Below are 25,752 nucleotides of genomic sequence, written 5' to 3' on the forward strand. Positions count from 1 at the left end.
CATAGAGGGAGATGACCAGACTCTCTGCAATGAGAAAGGATTGCTTAACAGGCCCTCCTGTCATGACCTGGAGGGACTATGGGGGATGTCCTGACCAGCCTTCCCTCAGGGCCTGCAAGCACAGGCCAGGACTAGCTGTCCATCTCCCTTGGCCAAGAGGAAGATGAGGCATTCAGGAGTTCAGGGTAAGAAAGGTTATTATGTATAGGATCCAACATTCTCCATCTCCCCAGAGAACAGAGAAGCCACAGGCCTAGGTGGGCAGCTCAAGGTTGAGCAGAAATGCCTTCCTTGGGAGCGTTGGGAGCCCCCATCAGGATTGGGGATGAGCCTAGAGGCAATCAAGGGTTCTCCTCAAGTGGATCTCTGGGATGGCACTCCCACCTCCGGCCCTGCCTTTACTGGCCTTGGTCTCTTCTTCCAGGAGGAACAGAGCCTAGCAGGGCAGCACCCTAATACAGGGGACCTGCTTTGATCTTGACTCCAGATATGTTCCATTGGGAAAAGAAGAGATGCCAAGCATAGTGGCTAAGAGCACTAACTCAGAAATAAGACAACTTGAGAGGTGTGTCCCAGCTCTGCTTCATACCAGCTGTGTGAGCAAGGGTAGGTTATTTAACCTCTCTGTTCTCCAGGACCTACCCCACAGAGGTGTGGGAGAAGAAAATGAGATCCTATGTATGAAATGCTTAGTGAACCTTCTGTAACTCACAGCTACCACTCAGCTAGTGTTTGTGAGACAGACGAAGCCATCTGCAGGTAGCCATTCCCACTTGCAGCTCTTGTCTTGAGGACAAATCCAGGAGTGTGCCCAGCAGGGATAGCTGTGCCCCATCTATGTCAGCAGAGTCTATGAGGTCATGCCCACTACAGAAACATAGGATCCCTTCAACAGGAAGGACATGGTGGCTCCTTCGGCATTTGCAGTCCCGGATGGCTGCTAAAACAACTTGAAAGACCAGTAAAAAGATACCCACACAGACACAGGCACATCTTCCACAAAGCATCTCTCTCCTCCCTCATCCCTTAGCTCTCAGTTGAAGACTACCAGAGTTGAGAGCTTATGTGTGAAGAGGGTCCCCATACCAGTAGGTCTAGAAGCTTCCTGCCTGAGAGGCTCTAATTCTTCCCTGGCCCAGGGTTACGATATCCCAGGTACCATGAGTGTGTTCAGGGAGCTTATGGGTCCCAGATGCTGTGGGGGCTTTCTTGGGTGATATTAACTTCCTTTAACACAGTTGAAGTGTCACCTGTCATAGGATCAGAGTGGACAACAGGGCATTTAACTCTCTCTAGTGAGGACTGAAATTGCATTTTCAGATTCCAGGTCCAATGTCAAGGGTTGGTGATTTTCTGAGGCCATTTCCATTTCCATTCAGGCTGAGGTTTGGCTGTGAGCTCAGAGCTGCAGTACTAGGGAATTTTCTTGAACCAGATTGAGTGGTTGAAGTTGTCTTTTCTTTCTTTCGTTTTTTTTTGTTGTTGTTGTTGTTGTTTTTGTTTTTTTAGATATTTTTTATGTGTTTGGATGTTTTTCCTGGATGTATGTCTTGTCTGTATACCATGTATGTACAGTGCCTGTGGAGATTCTCCGGAACTGTAGTTATAAACAATTGTGAGCCATCACAGTGGGAGTTGAACCTGGATTCCCCCAGAAGAACAGCCAGTGCTCTTGACCACTTAACCATCTCTTCAGCCCCAAGAAGTTCCTTTTAAGAGCTACACTCCTAATGGAGCCTGTCAATCCCCAGCAAGCATCCTGGGTCAGTGAGACGTACAGTTTCTGCAATCTTTTTATTTGCCTTTCAACAATGGCTCATCAGCAGATGGTTCTAGAGCCCACCCCTCAGAGCTGGTTCAGCAGAGGACAGCGGGTATGATGGGTCCCGAGGCCTTTCTCTCCCCCTCCTTTCTATTGGCTGCAGAACCATTCCAGGATGGTGGGAGTCGAAGGGTCCCTCTCCTGGGAGCACAGAATGGGGGGAAGATGACTGCCTCCCAGGAGCTCACCTGGAGAGGTGCAGATCGAAGTGCAAGCTCTAGTGGTCTCCAAACAGCAGCTGGATCTGGGGACCAAATTCAGGTAGCCAGGCTTGGAAGCAGGTACCTTCACCACCTCAGCCATCTAGCTGGCCTTAAGACCAGCTCATGTAGCCAGGAGTGGCCTCAAGCTCACTCTGTAGCTGAGGATGACCTTGGACTCACGGTCCTTCTGCCCCCATCTCGTGAGTGCTGGGATTACAGATGTGTGCCATCACATCTGGCTTCAAACTCTTACACACGAGATCCCTGATAGACCAACAAATGTGTTCGAATTCAGTCAGTTAAAAAGATAATTGGGAGCAACTGAGCCCGAGGGTGGGGGTGCTCAGAGCCATCCCCCATGCTGGGAACACTGGCTTCCCGACAGGCACCCCTGAGGACAGCTGCGCCAGGAAAGCCAGAAGGTGCCTCGGGTTGCTTCTTCCTGCCAAAGGGCAACCACAGGACAGCATGCTCTGGTCTAAGCTGTGGTCCTTCATTCTCTAAGTACCAACATTGCCACACCCAAACCTGCTGAGGCTTTAAAAACTGATGCCAGAGAGACCAAGTATTATCCCTTCTATGGAGTTCTGGTTGGCCAAACTCTACTGGCATCTTCTGGTCCATGAGGATGTGAGGGCAGAAGGCTCTTGAATCTACTTATCTCAGAGTAATTGCAGATGTGAACTAGCAATGTCTGGGCTGTGCTCCCAGGCATGGTTAGGTGTTCACTCCATGCAAAAGGAATGAAGGGCCACACCACCAGTCAACCCTGGGGAACACACTGTGCTGGCCATGACCTTCATGGAGGCACCGAATAGCCACAGACAGGAGGGTGGGCAGTGTTCCACTAACGTTCACCTACCACCAATTGCATCAGAGGTTTCTCTGTAGCGGGGACCAAGCCTGCTCCAAATGACTCTGGCTCATCTTAATGCAGAGCAAATGTCCGGTGGCTTTTGGAAGCAGCAGTGTGTGGCTCTACTTCCTGGCTATGGTTGGCTGTACTGGTCCACGAGGGTGGAGGGAGCAGAAGCAGGGAACAAGGTTAGGACAGCTGTGGGTAGGCAGGAAATTTTGCTGGGGAGGGAGGGAATCTCAATGTTGCTGAGTTTCCAATAAAAGCTGCCAGGCCATGATAGACTGCAACCTCTGACCAGCTAGCAAGGCCTTCCAACAGCAGTGTGTAGTGGGGAGGGTGGAGGCTTGAGGCCTGGATGCTGGATTCAGAACTCCTCTCCCAAGGGATCCTAGTTTCTTCAAACAATGGCTACTCCTTCCAGAAGTTCCTAACCTGTCTCTGGGGTCACCAGGCAGCCATCTAGACCATTCCCTCCTGCTGGGTCCTGTCAGACAGCACTGGGCAGGACTCTCCAGGGACAGAGGTAGCCCCATAATCAGTGAGCCCCTGACTAGCTTGAAAATGACGAAGCTGCTGAATGAGAAATGCTAGCCAGAAAACATTTTAACTTCCTAGAGTCAGGCTTCTAGGAAGGCTTCAGAAGGCTTCGGGGAGAATTCAGAGCCCCCGGTGCTTTGTGGGGACATTCTCTGAGTCCTCTGGATGTCACTAAATGCCCAGACCTGACAGCATAAAGAACTTCCTACAGGACTGGCCTCTGGCTAGCATTTCTCACTCAGAAGCAGCTTCGTCATTGTCAAGCTGTCGTTTCACCTCAGATCCCAACACAAGATCAATGTGACCTAAGAGAAAGACATATGGTGGCAGGGAAGGCAAGCTCTGCATTGGCCTGCAGCCTGGCAGATTGCTATCTGCCCTTGGGCAAGTCATTCAACTTCTCTGATCCAGTTTTCCTGCCAGCAAAATGAGAGGCTGAAAATAATTCCTGTTCACGTATTTCTTATGTATTCTTAGTGCTATTAAATACAAGGGAAAAAATTCTGGGCTCATGAAAAGGAGTCCAGCCTCCTTGAGCAGTTGTGATGACTAGACTGGATTTCTAGCTAGCTACACCACTGGAGAGCACCCTGCCCTGCTCGGTTCTAGGCCCTTGGTAAAAGGATGCTTACCCAGCAGAGGGAGGAGCGATGCTGTTTCCTGCACTGAAGCCCACGAGCCACCCACCTTCACACCCAGCCCAGCAGACATGATGAGGCTTGAGGAGTCTACAGGGACTTTACCTCTAGGGCTCCTGCAGCAGAAAGGCCAGCAAAGCCAATGTGATTGGACAAAAAGGCACAGGGACAATCCCAGATCCCTTCTACGAGACCTAGTGGGGTGTGGAAACTTAGGGAAGCCAAGAGCTGTGAGTGACACTTATGTCCTAGAGGCTCAAGTATTCCTCCACTCTTGGCTTTTGACAGGAGTTAGGTACGGGCTAGCCAGATGCCTGGCGTGCTGCAGAATCTGGGCACACATATTCTGCACTCTGGGCTGGAAAAATGGCAAAGTGTGGTAAGATTCTGGCCAGCCCTGCCTGTTCATACTCCTTTTTTTTTTTCTTTCTTCTTTCCTTTTTTTTGGGGGGGTTTGGTTTTGTTTGGTTTTTGAGACAGCCAATGGCAGGAGGTTGCTATGTTCGCAACCTCTGCCCAAGAGGAGGAGAGAATGAGGAGACTTCACAAGGTCCTGGGGAGAGCCTGGCCCTCTCAAGTACTTGTACAGCTGGAGATAAAGAGTCTTTGGCCCTGAGGTTGATTTCTGGGTTCAAGTCTTGATCTGCCCATATATACCAACCATGGGATCTTGGGGAAGTTACTTATTTAGCAGGCCATTTTTCAGTGACTAGTTCCTGAGAGGGAGGACCAGGGGAATCAAAAAAATAAAGAGGTAGGAAAGCTTAATATTATGTGGGGAGATAGATTGTTTGATTGATTGGTTGATTGATTGGTTGGTTGATTGATTGATTGATTGAATGAATGACTGAGACAGTGTCTCCTGGAGCACAGGATGACCTTGAGCTCACTACATAGCTGAGGATGACCTTGAACTTCTGTCACACACCACCACGAAAACCATAGTCCAAAGCTAGCCTCACTGTTGTGTTGAGCTGGTTTCTTTGTTTTCCTACAGCACAGTGTCCCATTCCAGGTAAAGGCCTGCTCCTTTTCAGTAGGATTTCTGGGGTTTAAGGACACAGAGACTGTCTCTGCCGCTGTCAGCAGCTGGGTGTTTGCAGAGGCTGAGCCAGCTGCAGGGTTCTTGTCAACCCACATCCTTACAGCCCATACACCCTGCCAACCCAGCCTGTCCTAGTACCTCCCTCCAGCCATAGCACCTGCTAAGATCTCCTCTTCTCCACCTTCGTGCTATGAATTACCCATCCTGACTTCAACAGACAGGGCTCACCTTTCCCTGTGAGTTATGACATCACAGGGCAGTCATCATGACATGTAGGTATCTCCACACCCTTGAAGCAGGGGACTCTGGAAGAATCTAGACTCTGCTGGCAGATAACCTGCCATCCCTGACTCAGGTTCCTTATCTGAGAAATGGGGACAGTGACACGCAGCTCAAAGTCTTGCTGTGAGGGTTGAAGGATGTAGCAGGTGCACACTGAAGTCAAAAGTGCTCTGTCCTTGTCCTTCCTCATCTATTCTCAAACCAGCAGGTCCCAGCGACCTCCCAACATTCCAGCACCGACTTGCAAGCCAAGCGAGGGACTTGCTGACAAACGATTGATTGAAGCCTTTGAGTCTGGGTGAGATTTGTCAGGTAACATTAGATAATGAAATATACAAGCTAACAAAACTACAACTTATGATCACTAACAGCTTGTACAAGAGTATGCAGAGCCACTCTGCTAGGCTGCAACCCCATCAGAGCCCTAAGAGAGCCCCAAATGTTCCTACATCCATGGCAATCTGCTTTCAAGGAAATATAAGAGGGAAGGGTGGGAGAGGAAATGGAGTACCCCTTTCTTCTTATACCTTGCAGGTTCCTGCTTGCCATGATCCTCTGGCCATGCTCTGGTGACCGAGTTCAATTCACAGAACCCATGGTGGGAGGAGAGAACTAACTCCCAAATGTTGTCCTTTGACCATCACATGTGTATGGCAGCAATCACATATAGACCCCCCCGCGCGCGCGCGCACACACACACACACACACACACACACACACACACACACACACACAATGATAAAATAGATACTTTACTCAGTGTTTCAAAGCACATCCAGTGTGTAAAGTGGAGATGAATCACTCAGCAAAGACCACCTCATGTAACACCAGACTAGTTCATGCAAGGCCCATGTTCAACAGCACCTTTCAGACACAGCCAATCAATCCCTTTTGTCTTGGGCTCGGATTCGGCTTCAGAATCCTCAGCACAGTGCTCCAGCCGCCACTTCCACGGGGTCTGATTCAGAATGACCTCTCAGACCTATCTGTCACTCTGGCTCTACCAGGACAACGAAGAAGCACAAAAAGCAACAGACTAGGGGAGTAAAAGGCTTCCCATCTCCATTGCCTCCAGCCCTCCTCCAAAACCCATTTTCATCACAGCGAGAACTTACAGGGCACTGAAAGGAAACTGTGATTTTAATGATGGTATGAGGACCAGGGCCATGCTGAGAGGGGTGCTGTGCTTGCGGTGGATGATGGTGTACTGGAAGCCAGCAGCTCAGAAGCAGCTGCTGGACCAGGAAAGATTAATCCAGCAGTCAAGGTAAGCAAGACATTGCCTCGCTCTTCCCTGGATGGACCTCCTTCCTGGAACAACATCCTACCTAGCATCTGAGAGAGTGTCATGAACCTATGCAGGCCCCAGAACTTTCCAGTGGGAACAGGACATAAACCACATATGCAACTCAATTCAATTTCTCTAGTAGTCAATTTTTTTAAAAAGCAGTAAAAAGAAGCAGGTGAAATTAATTTTAATGGTAGACAGGGGGCTGGGGACTCTGCTCATGATAGAGCCTGTGCTTGGCGTGCATAAAGCCTTGGGCTCAGTCCCAGGAATTTGGCACTGAGACACCAAATTTATAAGATATATATATGTATATATATACATATATATATTGTCCTCAAAGCTCCAAATAGTATCACTTCAATACAAAAAAATAGTGAAGTTATTTGAATTTCTTTTCTTGATGCTGTCTTTGAAATTCAATATATATTTTTATAGTATGTTTCAATTTAGACACAAGGATTTCACTAAAAATAGCCTGTCTTGAGAATTCATAAAAATTACAGTTAAAAATGTAGATTCCACATATAGATATTTTTTAAACATCCCCAAAAGTTTTCCAACAACTGAAATCAGTGTCTGTTTCAAAGTTTAAATCAATAAAAATTAAATAAAACAAAAGATCCAGTCTCTTGGTTGCAGTAGTCACATTCTATGTGCCCAAGAGTCACAAGTGCCTGTCATTGACTTCGAGGACTGTGCAAGCATGGGTGTGTGGATCTGGTGAAGACAGCTCTACCCACCTACACACAGGCGCCGGCCTTGCTCCTGACCTCGGAAACATTCTCAGAACCTTGGGGTCGGCTCCCCCTAGCACTCTTGTCCCTGGATCCTGTCGTCCCACCTCTGTCTAAGCCATTGCATGGCCCACCTACCTGCCCAGTGTTGGCTTCCAGCTCCCTCCAGCTCTGTACCCTGAACCCTCAAACAGGCCCACCCACAACCTCACTTTGAACACCCCAGCCAGGTTTCTGTCCAGGTCTGGTTCAGGGACTCTACTTATCTGGGTTATTTAGGAGATGCTGTATCCTGATAAATAAAAAAGGGAGAAATTGGCAATCTTGGGGTGCATCCAGGAACGAGCTATCACTTCGAGACTTCTAGTGTTCTGGGGGGAAGCCCTGGTTATTTTTACATTCTCATGAAGTGGGACCAAGATGCCCTCTGCATTCTCCCTGGAAATCCCTTACAGCTTACTGTTCCACAATCCCTTCCAGGACTGTGATGCCTTTGCCCTGTCTTTTGAGACCTTCTTTATCTACTGTCTTGGGTTGGTGAATGATTTAGGTGTTATGCTTTGTCCTAACCATTTCACTCCTCGAAGCCACCAAAGACACAACAGGCATCACTAGTTGATCACATGTTCTTTCTCATGAACCCCAGATTGAGCTCTCCCTCAACCCCCCAGACTTCATAGATACAAACAACAACAAAAACCTGTCAACACACCAACACCAGCTCCCCATTCCTGTCCCCAGAGCTGATGGACTTGGCAATATTGGAGAGTAACACAGGTCCCCTCCAGCGGTGGCACCTGCAGGCCGGAGCTTCAGGACTTCTTGCTATGAAAGGCCTTAGGACATGAGCAGCTCTCTCTAACTGCATCAGAGAAGCATGGAGCCAGAACTGCTGTGACAAGGCAGAGATAAAACTGAACTCTGGGAGCAGCATCCGAAAGGTCATGCTTGACTGTCGCTGGTTTGCAACTGACCTGTGGGACCTGAGCCACAAAAATAAGGTGTTGCAGCCAGCCAGGGACACACAAAGCCCATTACCCATCATGTGAGCTTTGGGGAAGCCACTTGAACAGAAGGGATGCGGCAGCAGCCCCTGCATCCCTACCTCACTGAAAACAGTAGAGTGGGGTCCCCTGTCCTGCTGGCCTTGGTTGCCCCTGAACAAGTGCCACCTCTCCATCTGGGGACAGCCTCAGCCCTCGGAGGTTCAGGCACAAGGGAGGGGAAAGAATCCCAAGGTGTTGCACTGCTACAATGCAGTCTCGGCTGTACCTGAGGAGAACACCACCAACCACACAAGGAAACAAAGGCGGGCTTGATCAGACACCCAGTCACGGCACTCTGCAGCCCACACAAAGCACTCTCTAGAGACAGGCCTCCCACCCTGCCCCACTCCAGGTCTCCAACAAGGGCCCCTTTCTCCTGCACCGTTTACAGGTACCAGCACCCTCCCTTCCCCCTCACGAGTCCCACACCACACATATCATATCACACACACATACACACATACACACGCATGCACACACACACAAGACACGACTCATGATGTCACAGGACACAGGTTACATCACACACAAACACGTGTATAACACACTTGAAACATATGCCACATGTACCCACGCCCACACACTGTACGTATTTCACTAATCCCACATTCCAAGAACAAAGTGTTCCAAGCCCTAGAACATTAAGAAACAACACTTACAAATAGATGCGATCATCTTGCTGGAAAATGATTCTGAAATGAATGACACAGTTCCCTGACTTACCAAGCCTGCACACTGAATATAATTTATCACTTCTTGGTGATTTGGGGATGTATGTCGGAGCCTGTCTTTACCACAGCCCTTGAAATCTAAGCATCTGGTCTCTACCATGGCTGTTTCCTCTTTGCTCAGGCTGCCCCAGCCAGGAACACCAAGCATTACAACCTCCAGGGATGGGGCTTGCACTCAGCTGTCTGGAACACCCACTCTCTCCCTAGATCTGCATGGCTCTGTCTCTTTCTCTTCAGACCTCTGCTCCAGCTTACCAGAGAGACCCTGCCCGGCCCCATTCACCCATTTTCCTGCCCTCTTACGTGGCTTTATTTCACTTCCACATACTTGCTGCTACCTCTGTCCATATGTTTATTGCCTGTACCACCCCCAGGACCCAAGTTCCTCAGACTCTACCTGTTTTTAATGCTTGTAATAGTCCCGGCACATAGTACGTGCACAATAAACAGCAGTCAAGACAGTGAATAGGGAGGGGTGCTTTCAGCATTTTGACCAGTGAACGCATTGAACAGCCGTTGAACAGCAGTCAGTCCTATTTCTGTTTGCTGTCATTTGCCACTTCTCAGTATGTCCGCAGCTCCCAGGGATTCCATTATCTTCCTTCTGCTGATTCCTGGTATTTGTAACCAAGGAGAAGCTAAAGGTTGCCAAGAGATGACCAACCTTAACTGATTTTTCTAAACAACATTTCTTCCCAGGCTGTGGCCTGAGGGCAATCAGACACCTGTCTTGTGCTAGCAATGCTCTGGGTACAGGTCTTTCTAGCTTCCTTCTGGTTGTCAATTGTGGGACGGTGGAAGTCTAGCTGGGGTTACAAGCATGCCCTTGTACATCCCACATTCCTTCAGCAGAAGTAGCCACATGGTTCCACCAGTCAGTGGGAGACTTCGTTTCTTATGGAGATGTCCAAGTTTCCAGCACTTTAGTGCACTGGCTTTGGTATGCCTGGCCGTCTGGCCTTATTCTCTTCTTCAGTAACAGGAGGCCTTGAGCCCAGGGAAAAGGCTCCCTTGTCTTTGCTGTCTGAGCTGGGAGAGAAGGCTGAGATCCTGTCCTAGAGAGCAGAAGTGACTCACAGAGGATACGAGGCCCCCGCTGCAGGCCTGGGCTTTACAGCAGTCCCCCTGCCATCCATTTATATCCTCTCTACACCCCCACCCCATGCATCACCTTCTCAAACACCAGCCTCAGTTTCTCCTGGACCCATCCCCCTATTGGGCCATTAGGGAACCAGGGAGAGACCAGGATGGGCTGGTCTCACAACTCTGAGCACACTAAGAGTTTGTCACCACTCTTTGAGCAGCGACAAGGGTGCTTTTGAGTTTCAGGGAGCCATGCTGCACTCTACAAAGCAGTAGGAGGAGGCTCTTCCTGGAACTGACTTACTACGAGTAGCATAAAAACAAAAACAAAAACAAAAAACCAAGGTTCTCCTGTTTGTCCCCTTACCCAAAGTACCCCCAATCTCCCAGTCACTCCTGGTTCAAGATGTTCAGCAAAGTCCTTTGCGTGGTCCTGAATCTCTGACAGACTATCCATGGGTAAGGACACAGGCACTCCTGACTTCCACAAACCAGCGGGGGTGAGGGTGCTGGGGGTGGTGGGGGTCTTGCCAGCCCGCATTGCCCTGGACAGTAAAGCCAAGACCCCGGTAGAAAGAACAGGCAATTTGCCAGCGGTACTTAAGTTGGGTCAGGAAGCAGATGTGGGATGCATGAAACTGCCAAGCGAAAGACACCAGAGGAGGCACCAGTCAGTGTCTGCAGCAGGACGTCTGCTGAAGCCCCGCCCCCTGGCTATTCAGCTGAGCCGGGGACCCTGCAGGCTTGCCCCTCCCTTCTGCTGGGCTGCTCTGAAGTAACCGAAGGGAGGAGCACCCAGCAGCTGGCAGTTCCTTTATTCACCCTCCGCCTCTCAGCCCCAGCGTGCTAGGCCAACCCTGCTTCTCAGGGCGCCAGGTCTCCCGCTGTGCAATAATTGGACCCCATTTCATGGCAGCGAGTCTTTTTTTCTCCCCTACCTGCTGCTATTGGAAGCATTTATCTGCTGACTTGGGCCTGTGGAGAGACACCCTGGCGGGCCTTGAACTGTTTAGGCTGGTTCTGGAAGAAAGCTTCACCTTCTGCTGCAGAGATCTCTCTTCCTGCATCTGCACCCACCGGCCCGTTCTACTCCCGGGACCCAGTCTCCAAAGGAAGTTAGTTCTAGAAACACCTCCAGGTGGCAAGGAGACAAACAACTTGGGGGGGCGCGCGCGCGCGCGCGCACACACACACACACACACACACACACACACACACATACCATCCCACACACCCACCTTTTCAATAGCCAGCCTGTTTCTATCCTGGGTCTGTCCTCCTAACAGCCCATCAAAGAGCCAAAATCTCAAATCTCTTATATAAAGTAGGAAATAACACTGTGCCTGAAATCCCAGTCCTTGGGGAGGCTGAGACAGGAGGATTTCTGTGAGTCCCAGGCCAGCCAAGACTATAAATAAGAGCCTGTTTGGGTAGGCATTGGTGGCTCATACCTTTAATCCCAGCACTTGGGAGGCAGAGGCAGGTGAATCTCTGGGAGTTCGAGACCAGCCTTCTCTACAAGAGCTAGTTCCTGGACAGCCTCCAAAGCCACAGAGAAACCCTGTCTTGAAAACCCCCAAAAGAAAAAAGAAAGAAAGAAAAAGAATTTGTCTCAAAATAAAATAAAATGGCCAAGTGTCTGCATGACCTTCTGAATACTTCATATTATGTCTAGATTTTAAATATTTTATTTTTAATTACATGTATCTGTGTGCATCTGAGTGCACACAATTGCAATTTGAGTGCAGTGCTCGTGGAGGCCAGAAGAGGCCAATGGATCAGGGGTTGGAAGTTATAAGCAATCAAACCTGGTTCCTCTGGAAGAGCAGTACATGTTCCTAAGTGCTGGGCCATGGTCCATGTCTGGATTCTTACACAGTGACTACAATGTAAATGTGAGTGGCCCTTCTGGAGTATCATTTACAGAATGACAAAGTGGGGGAAGCCTGTACATGCTCAGAACAGATACAATCCCAGGAACAGATTGACTGGTGATGGTGAATGCTCGGATGTAGACCTGAAGAGATGGGGGGGGGGGGGGAAGCCAGCCAGGATCTTGCCAGGGAAAAGCCAGCTCAGGAGATCTAGAGTCTTAAACATATCCTATCTAGAGCAATCACTGGACAGATCACAGATTAGCCTCAGTTTACTCCTGTGCTAACTGCACATAATGTTGGTACCTTGCTCATGAGGCTGTTGAGAGAGGGAACTCTGAGCCAAAGCTTGGGAAATACTTGTCCAGTGTCAAAAGTATCAAATGCACGTAGCTATCACCCATGTAGCACAGGACAGGCAGCTGTTACACAGGCTGGACTAAGTGGCCCGATTCAGTTCTCAGAGCTGGCAGAGCACAGTCTGAGACTGTCCAGTGCAAGCCTGATGTCTGAGTGAATCAAATTTGTCGCCCCAGGGGTCATTAATTGACCTCACATGAAAGCTTGTTGCCCCTGTTCATTTCTGGAAGGCTGGAGTCTCCGTCTGTCCATTCTCCTGTGACTTTGTTCTGCTGTTTATGGGAAGGTGCTCTGGGTTCCCTGAAGAAGCAGGCCAGGCATAAATCTCCAATCTTCTAACTATAATGAACTGCTTGGCTACAGGCTCCCCTCTGACCTCAAGGTGGTTTCTTCCATTACAGCATGACAGTTCCCTGGGCAGCTTAGGCAAGCTTGTCACCCAGTGCCTCCTCCATGTCCACCTTAAATGGTATTTCTTTTCCACCTCAGAGCAGCCTCTGCTTGCTGAGCTGACACATACAACCACCACAGAAGGAAGCCAAGTCCCTCAGACCTCCCAGCATCTAGTGTGGGATCACTGGCTGGCAGGGGTTGCTGTTATAGCACAGAAATAATGGGGTTTCTGGGGGGCATATGCAGCATCCTAAGATGCATTCTGTACTCTTGGGCCTCTGGCATCCCTGTGAGAGCTCTCTCCAGCCTTGGCTGCCTCTGAGCTATCCCCACATCCCAGGAATAGAACCCATGGACACTTTATATCTGAACATGCTGGAAAAGGGAATTGTGGGTATTAGTGGTTTTCTCTCTCTAACCTCTTTCTCACATGTGGCACCTAGACAAATTGAATACAAAATCATTTTCTGTCATTTAGGCAAATCATATTCCCACAGCTCCAAAATGCACATGTTATAAATAAAATACAAATCCATCCAACTCTTATTGAACCTTAGTTCTCAGACAACAGCACCAGAAAAACTGCCATCAGTGTCCCCTTCTAAAAGTGAATAGAGTTTCCTGGAAGACCTAAAGGGTTACTATAGGAATTCCCCCCCCCCCACACACACACAGGTCATACCTGGTCTATACTATGTCTCACAGTATCCCAGAGAACTTCCAAAGCGATTTTCCCCCTTCTAGAGATCTACCATCTGTCTATCAAGGCACTAACAAACCAGCCAATTATTTAACCCAAATTGAAGAAAAACTAACAAAGGCCCAAGATGGTATTTTGTCCGTGGTTACTCAGCACTGTCTAAACTCCAGTTGAGGCCAGGGTGTGGAGATATTTAGCTGTGATCCTAATACTCAGGGGGCCAGCCTGAGTTACTCTCTCTAATGAAAAACAAAAACAAAACAAAACAAATGAACAAAAAGAAAGAAGGCAGGAAGAAAATGAAAGAAGTTCCGGTTCAGAAAAGTTTGTGCCTAAACCTTTCATGTGTTTAAGCAGGAAACTGTCATCTTAAATGAGCACATCCCTACTGAAAACACCCAAGATAGTTTTGTTCTTAAACAATATAAAATGAAATTCTATGTAAGACCTTGGTGTCTTATTCATGCCTGTTAGAGAACTGGTATATGGAAAACCTGAATGCAGAACCAAGCAGCCATAGACTACACCCCCAGCTGCTCTGTCTCCTGCCTGTATCAGCTGGCATCCTCTGCAGTGTAGATCAGTATAGGTCCAAGGGGATGTTTCCAAATACACTGCCTGGCCCAGCACAGTACAGCACGGGAAAGTGACAAACCTTGCCACGTGGGTAAAGCTGCCAGAGGGATGGAGTCAGCTTGAATCCCAGCCTCCCCAACCAATCTTCACATCAGAAATTGTGATGCACAGGCTGAGAACAAAATGGAATATCGAGACTCAGGGCCTCACTGAGAAATTCGGCCATAGGACTGCCATGCCAACATTCCACAATGCCAAACAAGCTCTCCAAGGTCCAGAAGCAACTTGGCTGGTTTTGAACAGGCCAGATAACAGGAGGAAGGCAGAGTTGCTTTCAGGATGAGAGTCTCACACAGACCCTCCCTTTCCGGTTTCAGCTCTCTGGTTCCCGGGGGAGTGGTGATGATGTCTGTCTGAATTTGCTCAGCCTCTGACAACAGGGTGGCCACCTCATTCTCTAAGAATCTGAAATTAAAGTCCAACTCAACAAAGAGATGTTTGGAAATGGCTGACAGTGAGTAGTTACCAAAACTTTTAGAGAACAATCAAATCTTTAGCGGCACTCTTTTAAACTGAACAAAGGGTCCACCTCCTGAAGATGCCCAAGCACGTGTTGCCTTGCCTGCCTTTCTGCCTTGGTCAGGTTGGAGCCCTGGCTAAGTAATAAGGGGATCTGAAGCTAGAGCTGTTCGCTGCTCCTAGTGAGCAAAAATCCTGTTGCACTCCTTTATCAAAGAGGTTCTTATTAAGTCTTGCTGCGTGTATCAATGAGGGAATGCAAAAAGCATCCAGCATGGTCCTACATGCACAGCGTATATGCAGCTGAGAACCACATGGAAGGGAATTACTCAAGATAGGAGCACAATGCAAGACGACATCAAGTCCAGTCTGCAATCAGGCCCGATGCTGGCAGGAGAGGCATCCAGGCTAAAACCCAAGAATAGCGAGTGCTCTGGCTGTGCTCCCAAGTAGCAAGAGAAGGCTCTGCCACTCTGTTCCCTGGGACTTCCATTCTTGTCTTTTTGTCCTGTGCCTTCACTTCCCAGCTCCCAGGTATCTCCCTAATTCCCCTGCACACTTTACACCAAGCTTCTGGTCTCAGCCCCCTACCAGCAATAGATCGGCTGCAGGAATGAGGGGCAGGGAAAGGTTCACTAGTGCCCCCCATAGCTTCTAAATCTCATCCCTGTGTGCTGGATCCCACCAATAGTGCCCCCAATATACACACATCCCATCCTGGGACCCTCATCTGAGAGACACGGGAGCCAGGTGCCTCAGCCAAAGTTGGGGAGAACCCAGAAGGCTTCAGCAGGTTCTGTAGTCTCTGCTCTCTTCTGCCTCCCAACCCTTCTCCTCCTCTAGATGCTGGCCACCTCCTGACAGGTCATCAGAGAGAGGGGTGGGGAATCTGACCAGCCTGCCTCACCCCTATCATGCTGGCCTTAGGCTGTTTTCCCTGAGACCAGGGCTGAAGTCATCCAGGACTAAGAATAGGGCAGCAGAGACTCAGTGTGGGAACTCACTGGAGTCTAGGGCCACCAATGTTTTTTTTTCCGCTCCTGTTCCAAGCAGTCAGTCCACAGAGATCTCAGGGCCCTGTTGGGTACAGGTCTTTCCAATATTCTGCTCAAACATCGGTAAGTGCTCTGGAAGCCATGTCCCAGGTACCAGATTTCATAAGCAGTGTTTGTAGAGACTCGCCACAACTTGGAATCTATTCTAAAACACAATCTTAGGACCTAAGATCTCCTCCCACCAGACCCAGAAAGTGATCCCATCTCTAAGTTTTACTTGCTTGTTTGTTTGCTTTTGTTTGACTTTTCAAGACAGGGTTTCTCTGTGTATCCCTGGCTGTCCTGGAACTCACTCTGTAGATCATACAAGATTCATACAGATTCGCTTGCCTCTGCCTCCCAAGTGCTGGGATTTTTCAGTCCAGTGACGTGAAAGGATCTGAGGCAGGATGGGACTGTGGAGGGTATCTACAGAGCCACTTCACATCCTTGGATTTCACTAAAAATACCTTGTGTTCTATTGGGTACAGGTGTCAGTACTCCTGACCTTCCAGAGGGGCCCCTGTCTCCTCTTCCCCGGGTTCAGATCCTTCCGGGTCAGAATCACACCCTCCCCCACTCCCCTACTCCCTCACAGTTCTTTGCTCTTCTGGTCCTGGTCGCACCAAGCTGCTCCAGCCCAGAAATGTGCCCCAAGAGGTCACCCCCCCCCCATTGGAAGAACACTTCCTTCCCAGCAGTTTCAAAAGACTAGTCCCGGTCTCTACTCAACAGGTGCTGGGCTTGGTAACACGAAGCCATCACCAGCCGGCCAGGCCAAAGTGTAGACAGGAACGCCCCCTGCAGGCTCCACAAGCCCCCACCCGGGTCTACTGTGCAGCTAAGTCCTCCCCCCACTCCCCTCTCCAGTTCTGCCGGGGCTCTTGGAGTGCTACACCGCTTTTGTTTCCCCGGCTCTCTCAGACGTCAGGAGGGTGATCTCATGAGAGGGAATTGCTCAGCCCAGGCTCATACACTGTCCCTTTCTTCTGCAGACCCTAGTGTTGGGGGAGCGCATACAGGACAAGCCTTCTCGGGGTCTCCGAGGAGCTACAAAACACCTCTGGGGAAGAGAGGGGTCAGTGCCGAAGAAAAGATCCAAGTTGATCTGGGATGAAGAAGCACTAAGCCAAGGGCAGCACTCTGCGACCCTTCCCTACCCACGCCGCCACCCGGCGTCCTTTACCCCAGAGGCTGGAGAGCGGGTGCGCACCGCCACCTACGCGCTCTTGCTGCGCTCTGCTCCCACCATCCGCTCGCTGCACTCCAGGGCCAGCCGCCTTCTGGGGATGGCAAGGCGCCCGCAGCCCCCCAGTCTCCAGCCCCGGCGGTGCAGGGCCGCGAGAGCCGCCACGTTCCCAATCGCGCGCGCACGCCGGGCCCACCAAACTTGCAGCACTTTCTCCCTGCCCCCACACGCTGTCACCCTCCCTGCATCCAAGCACCCTGGCCCCTCCGGGCCGGCACAGGTTGCCATAACAACGGGCAGGAATTCTCGAACATATACAAAGCCTGAACGGCTTTTGGGGCACGCAACCCCGGCCGGGCCCCGCGCCCTGGGCTAACAGCGCGGGGGCAGAACGCGAGCCACTGCTCACCCGGTGCGCAGAGCGTACTCACAATGAGCGGGATGGTGCGGTCCTCACGGAGCTGCTCCGGTCTCCCGCCGGCCCTCTGCGCGCCGCGGCCGCCCGAGGATGCTGCATGGGCTCGGTTGTCCTGCCATAAGTAGTAGAAAGTGCCCAGGATCCAAGCTACGGTCAGGATGGCGATGGCATTGGCTCGGATCTTCCTCATGGTGGGCGGACTGGCGCCCCGCGTGGGGCCCGGGGCCGGCGTGCTCTCAGGGCCGGGGCGGGGGCGCTCACTGCCCCAACTGTTTGTTATCGCTTGCGCGGGGCTGCTCAGTCCTGCAGAGCAGAAAAAGGAGAGAGGTGGTGGTGGTGGGGAGGTGATAGGAAGAGACAGGAGCGCCGAGCGATCCTCACGGTCCTAATGCCCTTCAGCCCCGAGCGCGCGCGGCCCCGGTTATCCATTCATTCGCGCGCCTAGCGGGCTCCGGGCTCCAGACGCCGCGGGCGGCCCGGGCCACTGTGCACCCGCTGAAGAGCGTGCCTGCAGGGAAGTAGAGCCGGTCTTCCTCCCGCACCCGGGGCCTCGGCCAGACAGACGCCCGGGCAGAATGGCGACGGGCCCGAGTCGGTCTCAGCTCCCAACGCTCCGTTACCCCTCTACGGTCCGCTGCCCCCGCGCGGTCCGGCTCTGTCCGTCCACCCACACTCACCCCACCGCGGAGCAGCCCTGAATCACCCGCGGCGAAGATGCGCGACCCCTGGCCTTAGCTCGCGTCGCGTAGCTGCAGTTCCGGGCGGCGCTGTGAACTGCGCTCTGGCGTGGGGTTTAAGGTGTGTTCAACCAGTCCTTCGAAGGGGGCAAGGCTGGCGGGGAGACAGTCTTGACTGCACTGGAATCCTCAGCAACCCAGGATTCTCAGCCGCCTAGGTGGCCCGAGGCAGGGTTGGAAGCGGATGCACTTGATACTCACGGAGAGCGACATGAAGCTGCGCTGCCACACAACCAATGCAAGTACTGGGATGCAATCACTGGACATCTTTCACTAGCCTGGGGCTTTCTCGGAGCTCCCTTCCACCCCACCCCCGCTTCGCTGGTCCCCGAACAATCCTAAGGCATCCTCGCCATACCATTAGAATGAAGGGAGGCCACAGAGGCCTGGCTGAAGGACTTGATTCATGGGCAGAGCCCAGTCTACAAGCCTTCTGACACTTTTCGACAAAGTGCAAAATAAAGCGGTGAGAGACAGGACAGACATCACGGAGAGTCTGATTCTGCGGAGGCCCTGGAGTTGCTGAGAGGTGAGAAGCAGGTGTGAATAATTCAGGCTCCAGGCAGAAGACAGGGCAGACTAGGGCCTGCCAGGCGTAGGAAGACACTCAATGAATAGCTGCGAGATACTGAAGACAGCACCGCAGAGGAAGAAATAATTTATTGCAAAGCAGTCTTTAGTAACGAACTATAGAAATGATTCCTGAAGGTGCAGTCTTACAACGTGGTCTTTAGGAAGGCTTCTTAGAGGAAGGCGGGTAAATCTGGGGGATGGGAAGAAATCCTAAAAAGGCAGAGACGAGTGAGAATAGAGCGAGGACAACCATGGTCCTGAGGATAGTACTTCGTGTGCAAAGGGAGAGCCCTGGATTCTAGCGAAGCCCTGGTGTGAGCTGAGACTAGCCAGGCTGTGCAAGTCTGGGTTCTGGAGGCTCCCGAATGCCGGGAGCAGAGTGGACAGGGTGGTGCTTTTTGGCTAATGTTGGATATGTTGGTTCATCGGAAAACCCAAGATGCAGGGTTGCAAATGAAGTCGTCTGGGAATGAGGCAAACATGAGCATCACCGGAAGACACATAAATGAAATGAGATGGTGTTTCTCTATATTTCCAGCACTTGGCACTGAACCCTAAGAGAAGAAGAAGTGAAGAAAAATCCCAGTGTTTTGTTTAGGAAAACCCAGGATCGTTATAGCGATGGTGATACTTTGCCTTAGAGACAGAGAAAAGTCCAAACACAGGGCCAGGCATGGAACCTGCTTGTAACCTCATGCAGGAGAATTTGAGTTTGAGAGTTTGAGATTAGCCTTAGCTGCATCATGAGTTTGAAGCCATGGTACCTTGTCTTGAAGGGAGGTCTCAACATGACCCAATCAGCAGTGTGACTCTAAGGGAAGATTGTGTGACAGAGGATCTCACAATGAAAGTAGCAGGGAGTGAGGCTAGACCACTGTGGCAGTCACAAGAAGAGGCAAGGTGACAAAGATGCCATTGGCCCTGGAACAGCAGTCCAGCCTTGTTCTCCCAGGATACTTGCAGGGGAGTGTTTAGTCATACTGTGTGGGGGCCGGGGTTCATCTGCGCCTCCAGTTGTGTTTGATTCTGAGAATTTGGGGAAAGAATGTAGCTCCCCTATGTATAGGAGTTGGAGCTGGGCCAGGTCAAACTGACATCAGGTTAGTGAGGTTCTGATGTCACCAGAGAGACACTTTATGAGGAGGAGAAGTGCTGGAGGTGGTGGCGCAAACTGTTAATCTCAACACTCAGAAGGCAGAGGCAGGTGGATTTCTGTGAGTTTAGGGCCAGCCTGGTCTACAAAGTGAGTTTCAGGACAGTCAAGGCTACATAGAGGAACCCTGTCTCAAAAACAAAACAAAAAACTAGGAAGAGGAGCTGGGATAATCTCAGAACCTGAGCACTCACAGGACAAAATTTTTTACCTAGCCCACCCCTGAGAAAAGCCTCTCCTCCACCATGGAGGGGCACTGGAGTATGGCCTTTCTAGCGCAACCTCAGCTGGGCACTTCCTGAGCATAGAAGCAGTGACCTCACTTGCCAGAGTTGACATAAAGGTTGACTCATGTCCCCATTCAGCCATGGGCACTCTGGACAGGCGGGGGACTAGGAGCTGCCACCTCAGATACAGCTTCTCATCTTCCAGGTTTAAATCCTGAAAGGCTCAGAACTGAGTCTGGCCCTCCCTGAGATTTCCTTGTTGGTGTTAGTAGGTCCCAGCAGAAATAGTGTTAAAGTCGCTCTGAGAGACCCGCACACTCCTAACAGTCCTTGAACTCTGAAAACACCAAGAATAATCATGATGCCAGAGGTGAGTTGAGGCTTCCAGGTGGTACACTGTGCCAGCCCTCCATGCTCCATGCTCTGCAGAGCTCCCACACTCTTAGCTGAGCTGATCATCACCCTGGCAGAGGAGGACACTCAGCCCTCAGGGGGCCTGCAGGTGCTATTACCCAGAGACCAGTGCAGGGGTGTTTGCCAGGGACCTCACTTCCACCCTGGGTGAAAGGTCGATTTCCAGCTTCTAGGCATCTTCTGCCATTTGGCATTCCTCTTAGACACAGTTCACCCTTTCTACAGATGCCAAAGCCACTACTCAGAGTAAGGTGAGCAAAATGTCACCAGCTCCGGGTTCACAGAGGCCCCCAGGCTCTCTCGACCCTGGAGACTGGGTGGGGACCTGGAAGTGTGGCCAACAGAGGGGTCCAGATCAGCATCTCCCTTGCCACTGGAGCAGGCCGGTAAATTCAGTGTTGGCTGTTACCTATTAGGAGATGGGTTGGGTCAATTGCCAGCCTCAGTTTTCTCACGTGTACCGCGAGGGTACTGACTGTGTGCAGCATTGTTGGGAGAGATGGGGTGAAATAACACATGAGGGAGAGGTTTACCCCAGGGCTCTAGAGGTCCATCCCTATGGGCATGATGTGGCTGTCTCAGGAGGGGAGTCGGGCCTGAAAGGGCACTCCCTAAAACCTGCCCAAAGCATATACAAAAGGGGCTTCTCACTACCGCCAAAAACAGACCCGAGGACCATTTCTCCAGCCACACCTAACATTACAATGAGGACAGAGTGGCCTGCCCCCAGCTCAATGGCTGCTTCTTCCAGAGCTTCTGCTAAGCAAACTGGAGACAATGTAAGGGAGAAGCACAGAGCAGGACCTTAGCCTCTCTATGCCCATTACCTTTGAGACCCAGGCCCAATCTCTCAGAAGCCTCCTCCACACTGCCGAGGCACCAATGTCCCAGAAGATAGGTGAGAGAACCTGTTTTAAATCTTCCCTTCCCACCGTGCCTGTCTGCTCTGAGCAGGGAAGAAGGAAGCACAAGCAGACCCCACGTGAGCACATAACACACAGTGCTGACACAGAATCTCGAAACCCTATCCCCTGAGAAGGCTACATCATCTCCCCCTCAACAGTGAGGAGATCCATGCCCGCAAAGGTCAGCAGCCACCAGCTCAACACTTGGTACCCACTTCCCGCTAGTCACGCTCAACATACCAATTATCTCTAAGGAAAAGGTGAATGCTGAACTTCTGGAGACCACTGCAGGGCTCTTCCAGCCTTTCAATCCTCTGCCTCCTGTATGTCCTGGAGCAATGGTTTTTATTAGTTTCCACCATTGGAGTGTAAACTTCATGAGAAGAGAGTCGATCAGGCTCTCTCTCTCTCTCTCTCTCTCTCTCTCTCTCTCTCTCTCTCTCTCTCTCTCTCTGTTGTGTGTGTGTGTGTGAGAGAGATAGAGACAGAGACAGAGACAGAGAGAGAGAGAGTGTGTGTGTGTGTGTGTGTGTGTGTGTGTGTGTGTGTAGCGACACGGAGACTTACTAGTTACGGATGCTAGGCCTTATCTTGTACTCTTATAACTTACTTTAACCTGTTTCTCTTCGTCTGTACCTTCCTTTCATTCTGTATGTCCTACTTTCTCAGCTGCTTCAGTGTATGGCAGCCCGACCCCAGAAATCTCTCTCATTCTCCCTTCTCTCTCTTCTCCTATCTATTCTCTCTGGCCAACAGCTGCCCCTATCCCTCCTCTGCCTAACTACCAGCCATTCAGCTTTTTATTAGCCCTGGGCAGCCAAGGTGAAACAATAACACATCTTTACCTAATTAAGCAAATACAGCATAAACAAATGTAATATTCCACAACATAAATGTAGCACATCTTTGCCTAGTTAAAGTAACAGTCCACAACGTGTGTGTGCATGTGCACATTCGTGTTTGCCTGCACACACTTGAGTGTGCTGTGATGTACATGTGGAGATCAGAGGACAACATTTGAGGGGCAGTTCTCTCCTGCCTTGTTTGGAGCAGGGTCTCTAGGTTGTGCTGCTGAGCTGCGGGCTTCAGTCTAGCTGGCCTTAAGCTCCTCCTGTCTGCCTCCCATCTCTCTGTACAAGCGCTGGGATTATGTGTCCCACCTTTTGACATGGATTCCAGGCTACTGGGCTTTTTTAAATTTTTATTATATATTTAAGTTAGAAACGATGTTGCTTCACATGTCAGTCCCAGCTCCCTCTCCCTCCCCTCCATGCCCGCTCCCCCCCCACCAGCCCCCACCCAATCCCTACTCTGTTCCCCAGGGAGGGTAAGGCCCTCGATGGGGGATCTCTAGAGTCTGTCATTTCATTCTCTGGAGGGCCTAGGCCCTCCTCCAAGTGTCCAGATTCAGAGAGCATCCCTCATTGTGGGATGGGCACCCAAAGTCCATTTGTATGCCAGGGATAAATACTGATCTACTTACTACCCAAGGCCCCATAGATTGCCTAGGCCTCCTCACTGACACCCACATTCAGGGGGTCTGGATCAGTCCCATGCTGGTTCCCGGCCATCAGTCTGGAGTCCATGAGCTCCCCCTTGTTCAGGTCAACTGTTTCTCTGGGTTTCACCAGCCCGCTACTGGGCTTCTTCAGCGAGTACGTTTACCAGTTGAGTCTTCCCCTCTGCCCCTTTTTGTCATTTCCTTCTCACACGTAATTATTTGGCAGGGGGGTGGGCACAGCACGTGTCATGGTGCATGTGTGGAAGACTTGTAGGAGTTGGTTCTCCTCCCACCGTGAGTTCTGAGACTGGAACTTAGATTGTCAGGTTTGGTGGCAAGTGTCTGTACTCGCAAAGCCACCTTGCCTCATAGATTTTTTACCCGTGTTCATCACCGCTTGCCCAGTGCTTATGGGAATGGCACACAAAACGTGCTCTTCAAGCATTTGTCAATGAAAAAAATGTGAAAAAAAAAAGGCAGGACCCTCTGATGCATGCATCTTCCTCAGTCAAACACTTGAGAGATGCCTGCAGAAACAGAGACCAGAGAACATGGGCAACTTGCAGGGGCAGGGGCAGGTAATGAGTCCCCTAACTGCTTCTCTTGGGCAGCTGGCTCTGTCTTCTAATCATGAGTTAGAAGTTAAACCCTGCTGTCCCAGGATGAGGCGGTAAGAAAACTTTGAGGGTTCTGGAAATTGGTACCAGGATAGTGGGATATTGGTGTGACAGACATGACCATATTGTTTTGGGAAGGTTGTGGAAGAACTTTGGAACTTTGGACTAGAAAATCCATTGTGTTGAGAGCTCAGTTATTTGTCTGTAGGATCTTACGAGAATGTTGAGAGCAGTGCAGACAATGGAGGCCTGGCTTGTGAAGTTTCAGAGGGAAGCAAAGACTTTACTGGGCCTTTGTGTGAATAATCTATGGGTCTGTAATGGGGGATGTCAGTCTGTATATATGTTTCTCCTATTGATTGATGACTAAAACACTGTTTGGCTGATAGAGGAAGGAAGATAGGCAGGGCTAGGAGATGAGAATTCTGGGAAAGGTAGGCAGAGAGGCACCAGAGAGGGAACACCATGTACCTGCCAAAGGAAGTAACAGGTCTGGGCATTCTCTGGTAAGCCAAAACCACATGGAAATACATAGATTAATAGAAATGGGTTAATAATTAAGACAGAGATAGTCACTAAAAAACCCTAGCCATGAGCCAACAGTTTAATAATTAATATAGCATCTCTGTATGTTCATTTGGGGATGAAGTGGCAGAACCTGGCACGACAAGAAAACTACAGCAACAGGTCTGGTCAGCTGGGGCTGAAGAATCGGCTGTGATTAACAAGAGACTGGAACCACAAAAATAAAACTTTTGTTTTCCTAGGACAATGGATGCTGGTCAGCTGGCGCTGAAGAGTCAGCTATGACTAAGAAGAGACCAGCATTGCCGAGGTGAGTCTTCTGTGAAGTGTTTCCTCAGGGTCAGCACACAGAAGCTGTGGTCCCGAGGCTTCAATGGCGTACTTCCTGCTGGTGACCAAATTTGGTAGTGTAAGAGTCACCCAGGTAGTACTGGTTTTGAAAGCATGAAGGGGCCATGGAGGGCAGCTAAGGCTTGGCACTGTGAGAGCCCAGGAGAGGCTGTTGGTGAAGGTGCAGCCAGAGTAGCCGTGGAAGTCCCAGAACTAAAAGGGTCATGCAGAGAAGTTGAGGCTTTGCACCATCAAGACAGCCCAGGAAAGGCTATTGGTGAAGGTGCAGCCCAGTTGCAGCAGAAGACCCCAGCATTTTGGAAATGCCAGTACCATGGGATGACCACCAAGAACAGCAGTGGAGTGGAGCCACCTGGCCTAGATGCCAAGCTTGTGTGCACAGAAGGCGAAGCTGGAGAAGAGACCAAACCACTTTAGGAGCCCAGAAGATTGTGAGTGAATCCCAGATACTGGACATTGAGTTATTTGCACTGCTGGAGTTTGGTTTTGCTTGTTCAGATTGTGACTGTGGCCCTGGTTCTTCCCTCTTGAAGTGAGAAAGCATTTAGCTTATTTTTATTTTACAGGAGTCCACCATTGAGAAACTTTGAATCTTTAAAAGAGATTTTGGATTTTAAAAGACACTCTGAACTTTAACAGAGACTGAAGTTTTAAAGTGCTACACTGTGGGACTTTTAAGTTTGTAATTTGTTTTACACTTGTGATGTTTACTATCTGAGGTCTTGGGAATAAACAAAAAAAGGTTATGTCTTCAAAAATGTTGTGTGTCAAATTGACAAGGGGTCAACTGTGTTGGTTAATTTTATGTCAACTTGACACAGGCTAGTCATCTGAAAGGAGAGAACCTCAACCGGGTAAGAAACTTTTAGGGTCCTGGAAATTGGTTGAGAAATTGCCTCAATAAGATCCAACTGTAGGCAAGTTAGTGATTGAAGAGGGAGGACCCAGCCCATTGTGGTTCTTGGACTGGTGGTCCTGGGTTCTATAAGAAAGCAGGCTGAACAAGTCATGAGGAGTAAGCCAGTAAGCAGCACCCCTCCATGGCCTCTGCATTATCGCCTGCCTCCAGGTTCGTGCCCTGCTTGAGTTCCTGTCCTGACTTCCTTTGATGATAAGCAGGGATAGGGAAGTGTAAGACCATTAAACCCCTTCCTCCCCACATTGCTTTGGTCATGGTGTTTCATCACAGCCATAGTAACCCTAACTGAGACAGGACCTATTCAGTTAGGGATGACCTCCATCCTGGTGGGCAAATGATGGAACAATGAATTGATTGTGAAATGAGCCAGCTGTTGCACTGGGACTAATACTGCTGCAGAGGATTTGAGCTAATTAGAAAAGTGTTGAATGTTCTTTATTAACAACAAAGAATGCATTTTTAAAAGAAATGTACTAATAAAGCCCATAGCCAGGAG

At 50.2% G+C, this 25,752-nt stretch overlaps 1 protein-coding gene and 1 long non-coding RNA gene across 3 annotated transcripts in view; one reads left to right on the top strand and one right to left on the bottom strand.

Annotated features, from left to right (window-relative positions):
- Galnt16 (polypeptide N-acetylgalactosaminyltransferase 16) overlaps nucleotides 1-18,030 on the bottom strand; it is an 85,190-nt gene extending 67,160 nt beyond the window's left edge. The window contains exons 1-2 of one of the 2 annotated variants that reach the window (XR_005876235.1): nucleotides 18,012-18,030; nucleotides 17,348-17,637 (exon numbers count right to left, since the gene is read on the bottom strand). Coding sequence is in view for 1 of the 2 variants with exons in the window: in XM_040742826.1 (XP_040598760.1) it covers nucleotides 17,348-17,524 (177 nt within the window). In the remaining variant the exon portion in view is untranslated. Of the gene's footprint in view, nucleotides 1-17,347; nucleotides 17,674-18,011 lie in introns of those variants that run through there. The other variant, XM_040742826.1, reaches the window with a different exon arrangement.
- On the top strand, nucleotides 17,861-25,095 carry LOC121139312. Its single transcript, XR_005876236.1, has 2 exons — nucleotides 17,861-18,600; nucleotides 24,229-25,095. It is a non-coding gene; the product is annotated as an uncharacterized LOC121139312 (long non-coding RNA).
- The last annotated feature ends 657 nt before the right edge of the window (nucleotides 25,096-25,752 follow it).

The sequence above is a fragment of the Mesocricetus auratus genome, unplaced genomic scaffold (assembly GCF_017639785.1).
Source record: "Mesocricetus auratus isolate SY011 unplaced genomic scaffold, BCM_Maur_2.0 Super-Scaffold_15014, whole genome shotgun sequence".
NCBI lineage: Eukaryota > Metazoa > Chordata > Mammalia > Rodentia > Cricetidae > Mesocricetus > Mesocricetus auratus.